The sequence below is a fragment of the Rhineura floridana genome, chromosome 2 (genome assembly GCF_030035675.1).
Source record: "Rhineura floridana isolate rRhiFlo1 chromosome 2, rRhiFlo1.hap2, whole genome shotgun sequence".
NCBI classification, from domain to species: domain Eukaryota; kingdom Metazoa; phylum Chordata; class Lepidosauria; order Squamata; family Rhineuridae; genus Rhineura; species Rhineura floridana.
The window spans coordinates 38,972,953-38,993,453 of record NC_084481.1 but is presented as its reverse complement, the minus strand read 5'-3'; the positions used below and the strand labels follow the sequence as shown (position 1 = coordinate 38,993,453).

At 38.7% G+C, this 20,501-nt stretch overlaps 1 protein-coding gene across 23 annotated transcripts in view; it reads right to left on the bottom strand.

Moving 5' to 3' along the window:
* The window catches only part of TTN (titin), a 359,167-nt gene that overhangs the window by 9,975 nt on the left and 328,691 nt on the right, over positions 1–20,501 (bottom strand). For all 23 annotated transcript variants that reach the window (XM_061608344.1, XM_061608325.1, XM_061608332.1 and 20 more), the window contains 31 exons: positions 20,198–20,494; positions 19,223–19,810; positions 18,837–19,139; positions 18,421–18,717; positions 17,448–17,735; positions 17,047–17,346; positions 16,645–16,947; positions 16,189–16,494; positions 14,328–16,094; positions 13,930–14,226; positions 13,019–13,306; positions 12,597–12,896; positions 10,446–12,512; positions 10,051–10,353; positions 9,655–9,960; positions 9,269–9,559; positions 8,867–9,166; positions 8,449–8,754; positions 7,051–7,356; positions 6,677–6,958; positions 5,790–6,383; positions 5,407–5,694; positions 4,985–5,284; positions 4,430–4,732; positions 3,968–4,270; positions 3,278–3,862; positions 2,662–2,967; positions 2,270–2,569; positions 1,336–1,911; positions 944–1,249; positions 260–853 (listed from right to left, as the gene is read on the bottom strand). In XM_061608344.1, coding sequence (XP_061464328.1) covers positions 260–853; positions 944–1,249; positions 1,336–1,911; positions 2,270–2,569; positions 2,662–2,967; positions 3,278–3,862; positions 3,968–4,270; positions 4,430–4,732; positions 4,985–5,284; positions 5,407–5,694; positions 5,790–6,383; positions 6,677–6,958; positions 7,051–7,356; positions 8,449–8,754; positions 8,867–9,166; positions 9,269–9,559; positions 9,655–9,960; positions 10,051–10,353; positions 10,446–12,512; positions 12,597–12,896; positions 13,019–13,306; positions 13,930–14,226; positions 14,328–16,094; positions 16,189–16,494; positions 16,645–16,947; positions 17,047–17,346; positions 17,448–17,735; positions 18,421–18,717; positions 18,837–19,139; positions 19,223–19,810; positions 20,198–20,494 — 13,950 coding nt within the window. The remainder of the gene's footprint in view (positions 1–259; positions 854–943; positions 1,250–1,335; positions 1,912–2,269; positions 2,570–2,661; positions 2,968–3,277; positions 3,863–3,967; positions 4,271–4,429; positions 4,733–4,984; positions 5,285–5,406; positions 5,695–5,789; positions 6,384–6,676; positions 6,959–7,050; positions 7,357–8,448; positions 8,755–8,866; positions 9,167–9,268; positions 9,560–9,654; positions 9,961–10,050; positions 10,354–10,445; positions 12,513–12,596; positions 12,897–13,018; positions 13,307–13,929; positions 14,227–14,327; positions 16,095–16,188; positions 16,495–16,644; positions 16,948–17,046; positions 17,347–17,447; positions 17,736–18,420; positions 18,718–18,836; positions 19,140–19,222; positions 19,811–20,197; positions 20,495–20,501) is intronic.

Here is a 20,501-nt window from a genome sequence, read left to right as displayed (position 1 = left end):
AGTGAAAAAGAAGAAAGACATTACTCCCTTTCTTCCTTGGTTAGAGTGAGCCAACAGAACAACCCCACACTTCACTGTATCCACCACTGTACTTAGGATTACTCTGTAAGCCCTGCTATCTAGATGAGCCTGTCACTATCTAACTTATTTTGAGGTTATTAAGAAAATTATTCTAACCCCAGGTATTTTTACTCTTCTATGCCTATTCTGTATGAAAAATTAAAAAAACTAATTTTAAGAGCAAAGCACATTATTTTACCTTCAACATCTAAGGAAGCAGTTCCAGAGATAGATCCTCCCTGGTTGGTTGCTCTCACTTGATAAACAGTGGCATCATCATCTGTTACATCTGTAATTACCAACTGGTGATATCCACCCTTAAATTCTTGTATCTTCACCTTTTCACCATCTGGCATAATCTCTTTGCCCTGCTTGAACCATTTTACAATAGGCTTAGGATGACCAGTGAGTTTGCAAACAAATGTGGCATGACCTCTAAATTTCACATTTAGGTTTCTGATTTCTTCCTTGAAATGCGGTGCCTGAATTGGTACATCAGATTTGGGAGTGATTGGTTGTGAAATTTCACTCCATTCACTTTCACCACCTAGATTTTCACATTTTACACGGAACTCATATTCAAGGCCTTCAATAAGACCTGTGACAGTATAGACGGTTTCGCGAATTTCTTCTGTTGTTACAGCAATCCATTTGTTTTGTTTCTTTTCACGTTTCTCAAGGTAGTAATTTCTGATCTTTGAGCCTCCATCATTAGCAGGTGGCTTCCAAAATACAATACAGGATTCTTTTGTCACAGCAGATACAACTGGTTGACTTGGTTGGCCTGGTTTCTCTGTAAAGAAGAATTTTTTTCAGGACATTAAGTCAGTTTGTTTTGTTGAATTGCAGATAAATGGAAAAATGGATTGTGGAACACACTTACCAAATGGAGTCTTGATAACAACAATAGATGAAACTTCTAAAGCTTCACTAATGCCAAATGTATTCTGAGCACAGACACGGAAATAATAGCCTGCATTTTCAGTTAGGTTAACAATTCTGCAGGTTGTGCCAGAAATGTTTGAAGAAACCAGTTGCCACTCTGTGCCTTCTTTTGCTTCTCTTTTTTCTACAACATAATTTGTTATTAAGGCACCTCCATCATCTTCAGGTGGTTTCCAGCTGATGACTACAGAGTTTTTCAGCAAAGCCTCTACAACAATTGGCCCTCCTGGTTTATCTGGTTTATCTACAAAAATGAAAGACAGTGCTTTAAGATGAATACCAAAAAGCATACTTCATATGATTTCAGGAATATTTAAAGCCAAGACTTACCTTGTATTTCCACATTGAGTACAGTATCAACAGTTCCAAATATATTACTGAGTTGCACCTTGTACTTTCCTGCATGGGTTTTGTGCTGTACATTTTTAATGGAAAGATGGGTATAATGCTCTGTGTTCTCGATAGCAACATTTTCTGTGTTCTTCAGTGGCTTCTTGTCATGGAACCAAGTGATAGCAGGCACTGGACGACCAATGTATACAACATGGAGGCGAAGTGTGGAACCCACACCTGCACAGTATTTCTCTTTCAGTGGGAAGCCAGGGTGGAATTGTGGAGGAGCTTGTAAGAGTAGCTTGCCACTAGTTTCAATCTCTCCAACATCATTAATAGCCCTGCAAGTGTAAACTCCTTCGTCATCCTGCTCTTCTGTGAGTACTGTCAGTGTGTGAGTGCGTCCATCTGATGACACCTTGTATTTTCTGCTCTGTACCAGTTCTTTGCCAAAGCGATACCATTTAATATCAGGAAGAGGTCTCCCAAGAATTTGGCATGATAACTGAGCTGGTTCACCCAGATTAGTAGTGACATCCTTCATTTGTTGTCTTACTCCTGGTGCTTCTCCAGCTGTATTTATAAAGGGAGAAAAATATATGTTGAAAGCTTCCTGTTTCATTATCCCTTTAGTTCAGTGCACATTGCCTCTCAAACTATAATACTATGGCACCAAGTATAATGTTTATTCTGCCAGTTTATTAATTTCATCTTTAATTTCATTAGCAGTGGAGGAGGAAAGAGGTTATTTCCTTCATCTTAGGCGATTAAGCAAAGTAAATATATGAAAGTAAAGCATTATAAATATATCTTGGAATTGTCAAATTACTTCAAGATCACAAAGGCAGTATGTATCTATACCATATCACTGTTTACTGTGACATGTAATATCTTTTCAATAGCAACTTAAGGCATAAAAATTTAAACGTACATGTCAGTTTTGTCTTTACTGCCATAGTTGTTCTACGAGGTCTGCTGAGTCCAGTCTCATTTTCTGCAAAAACTCTAAATTCATATTCTGTAGCTTCCAGTAAGCCTCCCATTGTAAACTGCCTGTCTTTGTTACGTTCTTTATTGCACTTTTTCCAGACAGACTCTTGAGATTGGCGATATTCAATCCAATATCCAATGATCTCTTTACCACCATCGCATTCAGGGCGCTCCCATTCTAAAGTAACACTATCTTTAGATATAGACGTGATCTCAATTTCTCCAGGCTGGCTTGGTTTGTCTGTAAGATTTCAAAAATATTTTTGTAAGAAATTTGTCTTTTCCAAAAAGTTCTGGCTGATGCCCTCTAACACAGAAATTATATTTACGTACCAAATGGATCCTTGCACAAAACTGGCTCAGAGGCAGGACTGGGTTCACCCTCACCAATGTCATTTTGGGCTACAATACGGAATTGATATTCAGCATCTGGAACCAGCCCTGTGACTGTATACATTGTAGTTGTGATGTGAGTTTTGTTGTGCCTGACCCATTTCTCAGTAGATGTTTCTTTACGTTCAATAAAGTAGCCAGTGACACGAGCACCACCATCATCTCTAGGTCTCGACCAACTTAAGCTAATGGAACTCTTTGTGACATCAAGTATTTCTGGTGGATAACTTGGAGGCTCTGGAGGATCTGTTGAAAAGAACGTAACAATAACCATGAGTTAGTCTAATGTAGTGATTAGAGAATTGGACTAAAAACATGGAAACCTAGGGTTCACTAACAGTGCTTTCCTATACATGTCAGCTCAGAACTAAGCCACACTGAGTTCAATAGAACTTACTCCCAGGTAAGCCTGTATAAGGTTGCAACTGAAATGACCTTTGGCTAATCATTATCCTTCAACTTGACTTATCTCACAGGTTTATTGAAGGAAGGGCAAATATATATATACACACACAGTCCACACATAATATACTTTTTTCTGAAACTGTATACTTACTCAGAGGTGTCTTTGGCACAACTGGCTCTTCAGATTTGAGGGACTTGCTTACACCAAATTGGTTTTCAGCATGAACACGGAAATGATATTCCACATTTTCTTTGAGTCCTTTTACTACTAATGATGTACCCTTTACTCTGGAACCAACAGTATACCAAGCAGTCTTTGGTACTTCACGCCTCTCAATAATGTATCCCAATATATCTGCACCACCATCATCAGATGGAGGTTTCCAACTGACTCTAACAGAGCGTGCTTGTATGTCATCATACTCAAGTGGCCCTTCTGGTGGGTTTGGAATGCCAATCACTCTGACCTTGATATAGACAGCCTTCTTGCCACATTTGTTTTCAAGTGTCAGATCATAGGTACCAGAATCTTCTCTTTCTGCATCTTTTATCACAAGTTCGGTATGTGATTCAGAAGTGGCAATCATGGCTCTCTTGGTGACATCATGCCCTTCTTTAGTCCATTTGCATATTGGAATGGGTTTACCTTTAATTGGCACTGTAAGTTTAATTACTCCACCTTGCCTTACAAATACACCTTCCAGGTATTTCTCTTCAAGTTCATAATCAGGGAATTCTGGGAGGGAAGAAAACATTTAATGTTATGTATGAAAAAGCCAAAGAGTGCTATGCTCTTTCAACATTTGTATTTCATTAATAAATAAGAGCTAAAGTATCTTACCAAGCATTTCAGTCACTTTAGCTGTTCCTGGCACATCAGCAGGTTCACCAGGGCCACCAGCATTACAGGCCATAACACGGAATCTATACTCTGCACCTTGTGGAAGATGTGTTATAGTGTATTCACGGATTTTGGTGGGGGTGGTATTGCATTTGGTCCATTCAAACTGATCAACCTTTTGCATTTCAATCAAGTAGCCAGTGACTTTAGACCCGCCTTCATCTTCTGGTGGACTCCAAGCCAAGGAAATAGAAGTTCTTGTAGTATCTGTAAATCTTGGGTTCTGAGGTTTGCCTGGAGGAGCTGAAATATATAATCAGAACAAGACAGACATATTAAATATAGCTGCACATTTAGTTTTTGCTGTTTTAAAAGGCAATCCAAAATGTTAGTATCCACTATTACTTAAATATTTTGCCACTAATACTCTAGTATGCTTTATGAATTTGGCAAATTATTTACCGATTGGATCCATAGCAACTGCAGGCTTGGAAGCTCGGCTTGGTTTGCCAGTGCCCCTAGCATTGATAGCTGTAACACGGTGTTCATACTCCAGTCCTTCAATCAACCCAGTAGATCGATAGCGTGTCATAGTGACTGCGACTTTGTTTACACGGACCCATCTCTCTGATCTAACTTCTTTGCGTTCCACAATATAACCAGAGATCTGTGAACCACCATCCTCTTCTGGTGGATACCAGGTAAGTGTCATTCCATCACGGGAGATATCAAACACTTCTAGGGTACCAGGAGGACCAGGAATACCTACAATTAGTAAATGATTTTTTTAGACCATTTATAGTTATGTTTTGTTCCGAATAAGCAGAGGCAGGGTACTATAGATGACTTGAACTGGGAGGAAGGTAGGGATATACATTTAATAAACAAACAAACAATTCTTTTTTATGCAAAATGAAAATGCAATTTATGAAGTATCAAGATTTCCACATTTTTATATGTCTATGTAAACTGATCTGATGTTTTTAATGCAGAGGACTACAGAAAATATTTACTTACTGATTCTGCTCTTGCATTCTACTATTTCAGATTGTAAGTATGATCCAATCCCAAAGCGGTTTGTGGCAGCCACACGGAACACATACTCGGCACCCTCAGTAAGTTTAGAAAATTTATATGTTGTCCGGGTTACAGATTCAGACACTGGTAACCATCCTGGACGATGAGCATCACGTTGCTCCACCACATATCCACTGAGTGCTGCACCCCCATCCATCTCAGGTGGTTCCCAGGAAATGGTTACAAAAGTTGAATCAATATCAACAACTTTAATAGGTCCAGTGGGTGGTCCAGGTTTGTCTGTGAAAATGAAAAATTAGTCATAAACAAAAAAATAGTAAAACAAGAAAATAGCATAGCTGCATTTGAGAAAATTATACAAGAAAAAAATGGACAATTATATTTTCAAACCAAATTCTTACCAAGAATAATAACTTTTATTCTTTCAAGAGCTGTTCCAGTTGTGTTCTTCAGTTCAAGGGTGTACTCTCCAGTGTCACGTATTGTGGTTTCACGTATGGTTAATTTAGCTACTTTAGCAACTGTTTCAACCTTGACACGTTCTGATTCTCGTAGTTTAGAGCCAGCAAAGAACCAAGAAACAGCTGGAGGTGGTCTTCCAGAAATTGGGATAGCTAGCTCTATAGGTCTGCCAGCTGGAACATGAATGGTCTTCTGAGGTATTCCAGCAAGGTCAATTGCAGGTAGAACTAAAATAAATAAGGAACCCAATGTTATTACCTGTTAAATTATATATCAACACTGAATAATGTTTCATTTTTTTCATTATAATTATGACTCTTACCTTTTTGTTCTTGCACGGTCACTGCTGTGACTATCTCTCTTGGTTCAGACACACCCTGTTGATTTTGTGCTCTGACTCTAAACAAGTACTGTTCACCTTCATTTAATGAAATTATTGTGTGCTCAAAGACTGTAGGTTTCAGTGTTACAACTTTCATCCACCTTTCTGTTCCAGCTTTACTGGCCTCAATTACGTAGCCAGTTAATCTGCTGCCGCCATCATACTGTGGTTTTTCCCATGCAAGTGATACAGTAGATTTAGTTATATCAACCACCTCCAGTTTCTGAGGCACACTTGGAACCTCTGACACCAGCACTGCATCTGACGTCTCACAGGGTTCACCAATGCCGTAGATATTTTCTGGTAGTACTCGGAAATAGTACCGAGCTCCTTCAATGAGTCCAGAAATTCTGTAAATGGTTTTGTTGCATTTAGTAGTTACTGTCTTGAATGCTCGCATGGCAGCCTCACGTTTCTCAATTATATAGTTGTTGACTGGAGCTCCACCATCAATAGTAGGAATTTCCCAAGTAACTGTCACAGACTCTTTTGAAACCTCTTTAACTTTCACTGATCCTGGTGGGCCAGGAGTATCTGTGGGGGTGAAAAGCAAAATAAACTTTTGTCATATTTTTCTGTACTACTCTTTTTTCTGCAGTATTAATATTGTTTCTGCACTACTCAAATTAAATTTACAGACTACCATTGCTCTAGAAACTAGATCCCACTGTGCTCTCTCGCTCTCTCTGCTCTTTGCCTGGTTCCCTTCTTACTTAATTGTTACACAAACTATTTACATTTAAAATCCTTTTGGGGGGGATCTTTTAATTTATGATGAAATAGGCCAAGGTATTTCTGTAACAATAAATAATAGTATTTGTACTTACCATAGACTTTTACAGTAATTGTGGCAGATTTCTTTCCTGATTGATTTTCAGCCTCAATGACATATTTTCCAGCATCATACCGGTTCACTTTATCCACAACCAACAATGTGTAGCTGTCTGTGGTGTCAATAATACCTCGACTTGCTAGGTCAACACCCTTTTTGCTCCATGTAATCACTGGTGCTGGTCTGCCAGATACTGACACCATTAGACGTAAAGAGCCACCTGCTCTAACAGTAATAGTCTTCTTTAGGTCCTCAGCAAGCTCAAGTTCTGGTATTTCTATAGGTGGGGATAGAAATAAAAGATGTGTTTGCATATTTCTAAACAAAATTGTAAACTGTAAATTTGTAAATACTGAATCTTGACATTACCTAGCCTTTCCACAGGTTCAATTTCAGCAGGTGACTCACTGTATTCGCTCATACCATTTATATTGGTGGCAGCCACTCTAAAACGATACTTCTGGCTTGTTTTAAGGCCAGTCACAGTGAATTCAGGGTTCCTTATGGTGGCAGTACTATGTGCTCTATACCACTGATCAGTACCTTCTTCTTTCATTTCAAGAACATAGCCTAATATATCAACTCCACCATCATACATGGGCTTTGTCCAAGCCAAACTTATGCTGGTCCTAGTAGTGTCCACAACTCTTGGAGGTGAAGGTGGTGCAGGAGTGTCTTTGGAAAAGAAAAATGCATGCCTCATGTTACTACAGTGGATATATCTGCATTTTTAACATTTGAAGAAATAATCACTTCAACATTTCTCCAGTAACTATGATTATGTCTTTTGAATGATTCCTGTACTTGGATTGGGATATTAATTGATTAAAATAACTCCTAGGATGTTTCAGTACATTTTGCCCCCAAGGAGCAGATGCTATTAAGGTGCAGCAGTTTTTTTGACCAGTGTGATACTCGAAAGAGATATAATAGAACTATAGGTCTTGAAAGACTCAGGAGGACATGAAGTGAAACATGCTCCCCAAAGAAGGAACTTTCACATGCCATCTCCTTTCCCTTCCTCTTACAGCTGGTCCCATCTAATTCATCCCTCACCTTACTGCAAACAAAAAGGAGGAACAAAACTTGCAGAACAGATAGCACAAGTTGGCCCAAACCTCTGTGTTACTAGTTTAACCTTTATTCAGCTTCTTCTTCTTAATGCCAGATACAACCATTCAGCTAGACTAATCGGATAGATCCTGAGGGTGAAACAAAACCAATTCACTGATTTCCTTTCCCCAAGTAGGAAAATATGATTGAGGTACTACAAGTAATTCCTAATCAATGCTGTATCTCTGGCTGTTGTGGTATTTGATGTGCTAGAGCTATGGCAAACCTTTTGGTCAAGAGTTTAGGTAAGAAAAAATGCTTTCTGACCCAAAGGTGCCAACTGGAGCACTGGAATAAAAAATAAACCACTCTTTCACAAATTTATCTGTTTATATGTGTATGACATAACCTCCAAAGTGCCTATGAATTTTAGGTACCTATTTATAATTTGATAAAATGGAGATGACCAATGGAGAAACTGAGTGAGATGTAAATTAATACATTGTTCTGGGTTAGATATGAATGCATAAGGCTTCTTGAGAACTTGTTTATAGGGCAGCATAAAAATGCCTGAAATACATAGATGAGTATATTCTCATCTGGCACTAATGAGTGGTCCAAACAGCCCATTTGGACTTTCTAGACGCAAGGCCTATGTAGCCCTCATATTGCTTAAACTGTAATTAAATGTATATTTTGATCATGAGAACTTACATGATGGGTCTTTGCACAAAATGTACTGAGAAGCATCACTAGGCTCACTGTTACCAGCAGCATTTACAGCAGTGACTCGGAACTGATATTCACAGCCTTCCATTAGACTAGTAATTTTCAATCTTGTATCATAAATAATGTAGTCTCTGTTAACTCGTGTCCAGCGTAGACTTCTCTTTTCTCGTTTGTCTACAAGATAGGTGCTGATCTCGTTACCCCCATCAGACTCTGGCTTCAACCACTGAATAATGATGTGCTCTTTCCCAACACCCACTGATTCAGGTACACCAGGTGGTGATGGAATAGCTGCAAATATTTTTAAAAGGAGAGAAAAAAAGAGATTTCACATTTTTATGTGTAATACAACTTTCTTTGTGCCTTCCACCAAACACAAATTCTTCATTAGGGAGATACTTACTGAACGAATTTCTAACAATAATGGGTCCTGATTCAAGTGGAACACCTGGTCCATATTTGTTGACAGCTCTTATACGGAATGTGTATTCATTATTCTTTATAAGTCTTGTTGCTACACATGATAGTGTATAGCATTCAGCTTCAACAATAACCCAGTTCAGCCTGCTTGTCTCACGTCTCTCTACAATGTAATGGGTAATTTCTGCCCCTCCATCTTCTTGAGGAAGGTTCCACGCCAGAGTACACTTCTCTTCTGTTACTCGGCTAATGGTGATTTTGCCAGCACATGGACCGGGAGAATCTGTTGACAAACAGTAGAAGGATAATTACTGAAATGAAAGAAATGCTTTCATTAAAAGACAGAAAAGTAGCCACAGAAAATGAGCAATTATGAAGTACTTACCAAGCACTTTGACAAAGACGGCAACTTGCTTTGTCCCACTGGCATTTTTAACGGTTAACGTGTATTTTCCAGTATCACTTCTATCACAGAACTTGATGATTGCAACAGCATGTTTGCTTGTGTATTGTAAAGAGATCTTTTCACAGGGGTCCAATTCTTTATCACCTTTAGACCAAAAGACTTTTGGTTCAGGTTTTCCTCCAATTGATGCCTCAAGAACAAGATCAGATCCAGCCCTAACTGTTACAATATCTCCTTGCAATTTGGCATCCAGCACAGCTTTAGGTGGTGCTATGAAAAAACCAAGAGAAATAAATGTATATTTTGATATCTTAAAAAACTGACATTGATTACATAATTTAAAAACCCAAGTAAATATCACTTACAGTATTCATCTTTACAGGCAACAGGGCCAGTAGATTCAGAACCTTTGCTAATTACACCAGCAGTATTCTTTGCCAGCACACGGAATTCATATTCCTCTCCTTCACTGAGAGCTGTCACAGTAAAGAAGTTTTCTGAGACAATGGTATAGTTGCATTTCAACCAACGTCCATCTCCAGCTTCATTGTATGGTTTGCGTTCAACAATATAGCCAACAATTTTACTTCCACCATCATAAAGAGGAGGAGACCAGGTTAATGACACTGAAGACCTGGTGACATCTGTTACCTCTGGTCTACCTGGTGGATCTGTAAGAGAACACAGTGCAAAAATATTACTTTATTGTCCCTTTACATAGTAAGAGGAACACAGACTTTCCCTCTACCAGTTATACTTACCAACTGGGTTTTGTGCCACTAATGGCCTGGAAGCTTCACTAGCTTTGCTCACCCCAGCAGCATTTAATGCATAGGTTCTGAATTGATACTCCAGACCTTCCACAAGCCCTGTAACCTTGTAGTTGCATTCCAAACATGGACTTTTGTTTTCCTTCACCCAAAGGATTGTGTTGCGTTCTTTCTTTTCAATCCAGTATCCAATAACTTTGCTGCCACCATCATGATAGGGTTCCTCCCACCGAATGGACATGGCATTGGCAGAAACAAAATAGACTTCAGGTCTAGTGGGTGGGCTTGGTGGGACTAATGAAAGAAAATAAAATAAATGTTAGGTATTGCTGGTTTTTTAAAACAAAATTGGAAGACATTTTTCCCTTAAAACAATTATTCCTTACCAAATGGATGCTCAGCCACTATCGGTACTGATTCTATGGGCTTGCTGACACCAAATCTGTTTTCTGAGCTGACACGGAAAGTGTATTCCATATATTTAGTGAGGTGAGTTACTTTGATCTGTGTACGTTTGACGCTGGAATTTACTAGTTGCCATGCTGTTGTACCAGATTCACGTTTTTCAACAATATAGTTTGTAATGTCACTGCCGCCATCATCTTCAGGCTCCTTCCATGATAACACACAGGATTCAGCTGTCACAGATGATATTTCTATGGGGCGTGTAACTGGACCTGGTCTTCCAATAACAATGACTGTAACAGTGAATGTTTTCACACCAGCTGTGTTCTCGAGAGTTAAATAATATTTACCAGAGTCACCTCTCATGCTGTCCTTAATAGTCAATGTGGTTCTATCCTTGGTTGTTTTGATAATTACTCTATCAGTTTCCTTAAGTCTCATTTCTTCAAGTTTCCATGTTACCTTTGGAACAGGGCGTCCACTAATGGGTATATCAATTGTGAAAGCGCTACCGGACTTGCAAGTTATAAGTTGCTTAGTTATTCCACTTAGATCTGCAGTTGGCTCAATCTGTGGCTCTTTAATAATGACAGAAGAGAAGGCTTCTCTTGGTTGACTGTAACCGGCATCATTCCTTGCTTTGACCCGGAACTCATATTCGTTGTTCTCAATAAGACCTTCAACGGTAAAAGTAAGCTGTTTTGTTTGACCAGCTTCAATCCAGTAGTCAGATCCCTTTTGTTTCATCTCTAGGAGATATCCAGTGATACGACTGCCACCATCATGATCCGGTTTAAGCCAAGCTAGTACTGCAGAGGACCTAGTAGTATCAACAATATCTAATCTCTTAGGTGGAGCAGGCTCTTCACTGGCTACAACTGGCTCTGTTAATTCACATGGTTCACCTAATCCATATTCATTTTCTGCTGAAACACGGTAAAAATAGGGCACGCCTTCTGCAAGATCTGTGACCTTGGCAATTTGACGAGTACATTTTTCACTAACAACCTGCCAGCTGCGACGGCTTGCTTCTCGCTTCTCCACAACATAATGACGGATGCGTGCACCTCCATCCAAAATAGGAGCATCCCACATTAAAGTGATAGAGTTTCTGGTCACATCCTTAAATGCAATAGGACCTGGTGGCCCTGGAGTGTCTAGCACTTTAACAATGAAAGCAATAGATTTTGTACCACTGTTGTTTTCTACAGTAAATACATACTTGCCAGCATCTGTTCTGTTGCAGTTCTCCACAGTTAATGTACTGAATGAATCAGTTGTATGTATGTCAGCACGTAGGGTGAGAGCAGAATCTGCTTTGGACCATGTAGCCGTAGGAACAGGTCTGCCCTTGAAGGCAATAAATAGACGGATAGATGCTCCTGCTCTGACAATATGAGTCTGCTTGAAGCTAGCATCAATATCAAGTTCTGGTGAAGAGAGTCTATCTATTGTTTGCACTGAAGCAGAAACTTCACAGCTTTCTCCTTTGCCTGCACCATTTACAGCACTGACTCGGAATTTGTAGTGTTCATTTGGTTCTAGGTCAATCACAGTATACTTGGTAGCAATGCACGTCTCAGCATTGACTTTATGCCATTCTCCTAAATCAGCTTTGCACATTTCAATGATGTAGCCAATTATTTCCAGGCCTCCATCAAAAACTGGCCTGGTCCATTCCAAGCTGACACTTGTCTTTGATGTATCTGTCACTTTGACAACAGTAGGAGCACTTGGTGGATGAACTGGCTCTCTGCATTTAATCAGCCTTGAGATACCACTTGGTGGACCGACTCCTGCATTATTTTCTGCCATAACACGGAACTCATATTCATTGCCTTCAGTTAGGCCAGTGACTCTGAATCTTGTCTCAGAAATGGGCCTCTTGCTGGATACTTTAACCCAGAGAATACTCTTCTTTTCTCTTCTCTCCAAGATATATTGGTTAATGTCACTGCCACCATCTGATTTTGGCCTTTCCCATGTAAGTGTAATGCTGTTTCCTGTTACGTTGCTAGGTTCTGGAGTGCCAGGAGCCTCAGGAACAGCTGTAACAAGAAAGAGATTAGATAACTTTCTCAATAAGGCTGCCAGCACTCTAATTATGATTTCTCAATTTGAAGTAAACTTACTATAATGTGCTTGTGCCACAAATGGATCAGATTCCAATGGCCTGCCGACACCAAACTTGTTGGCTGCAGAGATACGGAACTGGTATTCATTGCCCTTTATTAATTTAAGTGCAGTATAGCTGCATGCTTCACAGTGATCTTCAATCAGTGCCCAGGATACTCGGCTGGTTTCACGCTTTTCAATCACATAATGAGTAATGGTTGCACAGCCGTCATTAGCCGGAGGCTCCCACCATAATGTTGCCTTCTCTTCAGTAATATTAGTGAACCGTATTGGCCCACCTACTTTTCCTGGAGTATCTGTAACAGTCAATTATCAATTATTTTTAATTGTGCTAATTTTAATGTCAAACAAATAGAATGCTAAATAAAAGGTGCTCAATTTGACATAAGGAAAGCTTAGTAAAACAATGTCAAATTACCTTGTACTCTTATGGTTATGTCTGCATGTTTGGTGCCTGATGAATTCTTGGCTTCCACCATATATACTCCACGATGTTCCCGAGAAGCATCTCTTACAAAGATGGTGCTATAGCCGATGGCATCAGTTATTTCCATATTCAATCTCCTGTCAATCTCATCTCCATCTTTAAACCAGGTCACCTGAGGAACTGGCCGGCCAGTGATGAGAGCTTTAAGTCTTATGCTTTCTCCAGCTTTAACTGTAAGACCTTCAAAATGCTCAGCACCAAATTCAATATTTGGCGCAACTAGAAAATAAAAAGAAGTAAAATAATATACACTTAACACCCATCAACATATCTTCCCAGAAAACAATATAAAGAGTTGTATTAGTTATCTTATGCCAGCGTTTGCCTTAATATTAAATATATGACTAGCAGTATTTCTATTTTAAGCCAGTCTTCACATAATATCAATTTATGACTGCGTCAATTACCTTGCATTTATGACCTTTTATAGCAGGGGTGGGAAATATCAGGCTCCTCTGGCCTTCAGGACTCTCACTAGTCACACCCCCTCTCGCCAGGCCACACCCCTCACGAAGACGGTGTCACACCCACCTCAAGGGCTTTTGCTTGGCTGGAATATGTTCTTGAATAGCAATATCATCTCTTGCTTGCTTGGAGAGGATGGTGAGGTGTGTGTGTGTGTGTGTGTGTGTGTGTGTGTGTGTGTAGAAGTCGCTGACATTTGCATGGCTAGAATGTAGCTTACTGTACAAAATTAAGAATCACATCCATTGCTCTGCCCACTCTCACCTCAGTAAGAGTTTGTAGTTGTTCAGTCTGGCCTTAATAAAGTGAGTGCCTCACAAACTTCAAGAGAATCTGATTATACATAACATGCTTAAGTATTAATAAATAAGGCTTACCAGCTTCATCTCTGGTCATGATATAGCCTGAAGACTGAGAAGGAGGGCTGATAGTTCCAACAGCATTTCTTGCAAGAATTCTGAATTCAAATCGATCACCAGGGCTAAGTCCTGTAACTGTATATTGACATTCACTGACATCCATGAAATTGCATCTGACCCAACGATCACCACTTCCTTGCCGTTTCTCAATGCTATAGCCCACAATCTTGCTGCCTCCATCACGCAGAGGTGCAGTCCATTTCAGAGTAATAGTTTCCCTAGTCACATCAATGTAATCAGGGGTGCCAGGTGGATCTGGGGAAAAAAACAACCAAATGCATGTACAGTAATATAAATCAGTATAAATTCCTACAGTGTTGAGAAAGGTATATTATATTTACTGGTCTGTAACTTACCTACTGGAGAGACAGCCAAGGTAAATTTGCTTGGATCACTTGGAGAGCTTAATCCAGCAGAGTTTTCTGCATATACGCGGAACTGGTAGTCCAGACCTTCCATTAATCCAGTAATTCTGTATTCTCTATTAGATATTGATGACAGATTTACTTTTTGCCACAAGATGCTATTTCTTTCTTTCTTTTCAACATGGTATCCAGTAATTTCTGCACCTCCATCATATAATGGAGCATCCCATGATATGGTCATTCCATCAGCTGTTACATTGTAAACAACAGGCTTCCCTGGTGAACCTGGTGGTTTGAACTGGTGTTTTGCTATGACCACTACGGAGTTAAGTGGTGGGCTCACTCCATATCTGTTTTCTGCACGGATTCTGAACTGATACTCTGCATCTTTAACAAGGTTAGGAACTTTGAAAGTTGTCCTTGCTACACTTGAACATACCATTTTCCAGTTGGTTTGTGAGGTTTCCCGTTTCTCAACACTGTAGCCAGTAATTTCTCCTCCTCCATCATCTTCAGGAACACCCCATGAAAGAATCATACTATCTGCTTTGATTTCATCTAGTTTTATAGGTCCTTTTGGCTTAGATGGAGGGCCAAGTGTTATAACTGTAATTGGGAATGACTTCCTCTGAACACCATTGTCAAGAATTAAGGTATATTTGCCACCATTTTCTTTTTTCACATTCTTAATGTTTAAAGTTATTTTGTTTTCTGTTTTCTTAAAGCGAATCTGTTCACTTTCTTTAAGAGGCATGTTGTCTTTCAGCCAACTCATAGTTGGTGTTGGCTTTCCCTTATATGGCAATTCAATGTGTACATTATAACCTATTCTCACTGTTACTTGTCCTCCAAGTATATCAGAAAGGTCTGCTTCAGGTGTTATTACATAGTCTTTCACTGTGATGGGTCCAATTGTAGAACTATCACTTCTTCCTTTTTCATTCTTAGCAGAAACACTGAATTCCATGACAGAAAGCTCCTTAAGTTTTTCAACTTCAAATTCGCATGCTTTAGTTGTCCCTGCAAATGACCATTCTTGTTCATCCTTCAGCTTCTTTTCAATAACATAATCAGATATGATACTACCACCATCAAACTCAGGTTTGCTCCACTGTAAAATGACGGACGTCTTTGTTGAATCTTTCATGGCTAGATCCCGTACAGGTCCAGGGACTTCTGCAGCTTTCACTGGTTCTGAAGTTTCACATGGTTCACCCAGTCCATTTTCATTTTCTGCAAGAACACGGAAGAAGTATGGGATCTTCTCTGATAGGTCACTTATCTTAAATGATGTATTAGAGCACTTTGCTGTAACAGAGGACCAAGCCCTCTTCGTAGCATCTCTTTTTTCAATGACATAATTAGTTACTTCAGAACCACCATTGATGAGTGGTGGTTCCCATACCAATGTCACAGTTCCACGAGAAACATGTTTAAGATGCAGTCTCTGGCATGCAGATGGAGTGTCAAGCACTTTAACATTCACAAATGAAGTTTTGGGTTTCCCAACTCCATTCTCAATTGTGAGGACATATTTTCCTGTATCATTGCGAGTGACTTGGGGAATACTAAGAAGCGTGGATGATTCTGTGTTCTGAATGCTGTATCTTTCATCAACACCTAGATTTTTTTCACCCTTTTTCCATGTGACAATTGGAGGAGGTCGTCCCTTGAATGGAATCATTATTTGTACATCTTCACCAGCTTTTGCTACAATGGAGGTTCTGAGAGCAATATCCAGATCAATCTGTGCCTCCTCTGCAAAAATAAATAAATAAATACATAAACAAATTAGTATTTGTGAAAAGCTGAAAATACAAAATATTAAATATAATTTAAAAAATTTACATACCAAGTATGTCTTTAGCTTGTACAGCTTCTGTCATTTCAATAGGTTCACCTTGTCCAGCACAATTTATAGCAGCTACCCGGAAGTAGTAATTGATTTCTGGCTGAAGATGAGAAACAACATACTCTGTGGTTCTCACTTCTCCTCTTGAACTGACCACAGTCCATTCTTCTTCCTCCCCTTCTCTCTTTTCTATAGCATAGCTGGTAATTGCACTTCCTCCATCATAGGCTGGTTTAGTCCAGCTAAGTGTGACGGATGTCTTTGTAGTATCCACAACCTTTAGCTTAAGGGGTGGCCCAGGTTTTTCTGTAAAATACAAGTAACAAAAATGAAACTTGAAAACTTTGACAACTAATGGTAATAAGGTAGAACAACAAAATCTGCCCTCAAGCAATTTGAAGAATGCCTATAATTTGATCCTTACATTTTTACACATCCACATGTATAGCTTCTTACCTATAGGATCTGCAGCTTTGTAGTAGTCAGATGGATTAGAGAAGGGTCCTTGGCCGGCTGCATTCACAGCAGAAACTCTGAATTGATATTCATTGTTTTCTGTTAGTCCTGTCACTTTCTGTCTGGTGTCACGGATGGTTTCTTTAGTAACCTTAAACCAGCTTAGACTTTTCTTATCACGCTTCTCAAGGTAATATCCATTTATCTCACTACCACCATCTAAAGTTGGCCTGCTCCAGACTACAGTCATTGACTGCTTAGTTATCATGGTGACCTCTGGTACACTAGGTTGTCCGGGTGTAACTGTATTTTTATTAAAAGAAAAATAACATCAAGTCAATATAAATAACAAATCAGCTAGAGATGATCAAGAATGCATTAATTACCACCTGATTAACTTACCAAATGCATTTTTAGCTACAACAGTGTCAGATTCCAGAGGATCACCAATACCAAATTTGTTTACACCTCGTACACGAAATATATATTCATTTCCTTTTATGACTTTTGTGGTAGTGATGATACATTCTTCTTGTTTTTCTGAAACTACAGACCATACCACACGGCTTGTCTCACGTTTTTCAACAATGTAATGTGTTACACGGGCACCTCCATCATCTCCTGGTGGTTCCCACATAAGGGTAATCTTTTCAGCAGTGACTGTTTTGAAATGTATAGGTCCACCTGGAGGTCCTGGCTTATCTGTTTAATATGAGAGGAAATTAGATTTTTTAAATATACAATAATGGGTACAGCTAGTTGAATTTACAGAAGAAAATAATGCAACATTTTCCAAAACATACCAAGAATTTGTACTCTAATGGTGGCAGATGCAGAACCCATGGCATTCTTTAATTTTAGTTCATAATTTCCACTGTTAAGACGAGTTGCATCTTTGATCAGTACAGATGCAAATTCTGTGGTGTTTTCAATAGATATCTGGGCACTGGTTTGTATTTCTTTACCATTTCTGAACCACTCAATTGTAGGCATAGGTTTTCCTGAGATGCCAAGTTTCAGCTTAACTGAAGTGCCAGCTTTGTATTTCACCAATTCGGTATATTCTGGTGGAACATCAATTTCAGGTGCACCTTAATGAAAAATAAGTAGAATAATAAATATTAAAACATTTGAAATATTCAGGAAGATTCAAAGCAAAGCAACATTAACCAATATTCAGTACCAAACAATAATTTTCCATGTCCTCTGAAAGCAAAGGCAAATGGAGTTTGAAACAGTATTGTGCTGTCTAAGAACCCTGAATTCAGATTAGGATTTCTGCCCACAGTGTTAACTTTAACCCCAGGGTAAGAATGGAAGAAACTGTCTTTTTGTTCTCTTACTTTCTCATTTTGCCAATCTTAAATTCAGTCTGCAGCAATTCACTTTTTTTTAAAAAAAATCCATATGAAAAACTGTCAGCATTTTAGTGTGAATTTCTCCTAAACACATTTTTGTATGCAATATTGACTAATGTACATATTTTTGCAAGCAATTGCTCTGAATATAGTGCATTTTTATGTTATTTTCAATAATATATTCATTTTTATGTACAGTTTTACCTCATATATGCATTCTTAAACATTGGTTGGAGAACTACATTGCAAAATTCGGATAAGTATGAATTTCAAAGGATGGCTGTGTTTTAGATGTTGTTTCAGAAAGTGTGAATTTGATTGATTCAATTTTAAATGTGAACAGAATTGACTTTAACCACATCCCTAATCCCATGCATATAACTAGATATTAATGTTTATGTAATTATAAATTTCTTACCATATGTATCTATGCATGTGATAGGACCTAAAACATCAGATGGATTACTAATTGAACCAGCAGCATTCTTAGCAAAAACACGGAATTCATATTGGGAGCTTTGAGTCAGTCCTGATACAGTAAAATGACTCTCAATGACGTTGGTGAAGCTAGCTTTTGTCCACCTTCCATCTGGAAGATCACGTTTCTCAACAATATATCCAGTAATTTTGCTACCACCATCAAAAGCTGGCTGTGTCCAAGAAATACTGACAGACGTTTTGGAAATATCTGTGACACGAAGGCCTCTTGGTGGCTCTGCAAAATGAAAAAAAAAATCATTTGCAATTAGTAATTGTATTATTCAACACTGGCTCACCAAAGACATTTTCTTCTAAATTAATTTGAAATGTGATACTTTACTACAGAACACATACCACATGCATCAATAGCAAGAACTGGATCAGATGGATGACTTGCTTTTCCAATACCAGCTGCATTTTCTGCATACACTCTGAATTCATAAATAAGACCAGCGGTGATATTGGAGGCCTTGAAGTGAGTTGTACGTATAATCATTTTATTAGCTTTCTTCCATAAAATACTGTTTCTGTCCTTCATTTCTAAATGATAGCCAATGACTGCATTGCCTCCATTGGAAACAGGTTCATGCCATCCAACAGTGATGCTTTCTCGAGTCACATTGGTGATCCATGGTGTGGAAGGTGGTCCAGGGGTTGCTAAATAAATATTAAGTGTAGGTTAATAAAACATAAACATATGACTGAAAAATATAAAAACAAGAGTAAATAAAGTTACTTACTGTAAGGAAGTTTAACAGTTATACATGCTGAATCAATATGATCGCTTATGCCAAAGCGATTTTCTGCTTTAATACGGAATTGATATTCTTCTCCTGTGGTAAGCTTCATGATTTTAATAATATTTCTAGCAACTGTTGCAGATACTTCAGACCACACAGCAGTGCTTGTTTCTCTTTTCAGTACGATGTAGTTGGTAACTTGACTTCCGCCATCATAATGAGGTGGCTCCCACTTAAGTGTAAGTCCTTCTTCAGTGATATTACTTACAACGACAGGACCAACAGGAGGGCCTGGTCTGTCTAGGACAACAATCTTAATGAAAGATTTAGTAGTTCCACTGGAGTTGGCAGCTGTGATGTCATATCTACCAGCATCAACAGCTACACTTTCTTTAAGATTAATGATGACACTTTCTGCTGTGATTTCTGTGTTAAACCTCATAGTTGGTTTGAGAAGAACGCCATCCCTGGATAAAGTCACCTTTGGCAATGGTTTCCCAGAAATGGGAATCTCAACCTTTAGATTTGAACCTGCTCTCACGTAAACTGTGTGGTTTGGGAAACCTTTCATGTCAACCTCGGGAGATTCTGAAAAATACATTTACAAAATGTTAAAACAGTGGTTTCAAGTGCATTTTCAATTAAATCTATGAGCTTTAAGCTTACTTTTTATTATTTATTTATTAATTAAAACTATTTTTGTACCAACTTTCATGAAAATGTCACAAAGCAGTGTACCAAGATAAATTAAAATTACATTTAAAAATTTTGAATAAATAAAATAGCAGCCAACATTAGGTCAATCAAACATTAAGTTACTATGATTGATCAGCTGGCATCAACGGCCTGCAAAGTCCTGAGAGAATAAATAAGTTTTCAGCAAATGCTGAAATGCCATCATTGTCAGCACCTGTCTTAATTCACAGAGGAGGTGATTTCAAAGGGAAGACACTACTTCCATATTGGGACACATACCCAGATGTTCTTTAACTGTAACGGCAAGAAGAAGCTCTCTGGGGTCACTTAGACCAGCTTGGTTTTCAGCAAATACTCTGAAAAAGTAGTCGGCATTCTCCTTGAGACCCTGGACAACATGATGAGTTGTCTTGACTACAGCACATTTGACCCATTTTTGCTGCCCTTTCTCCAGAGCTTCAACAAGGTAGCCTACAACTCTGCTTCCACCATCATGTTCTGGCTTTAGCCACACAAGAGATACACTATCTTTAGTAACACTTGATACACCCAATTTTTCTGGTGGACTTGGTTTTTCTGAAAA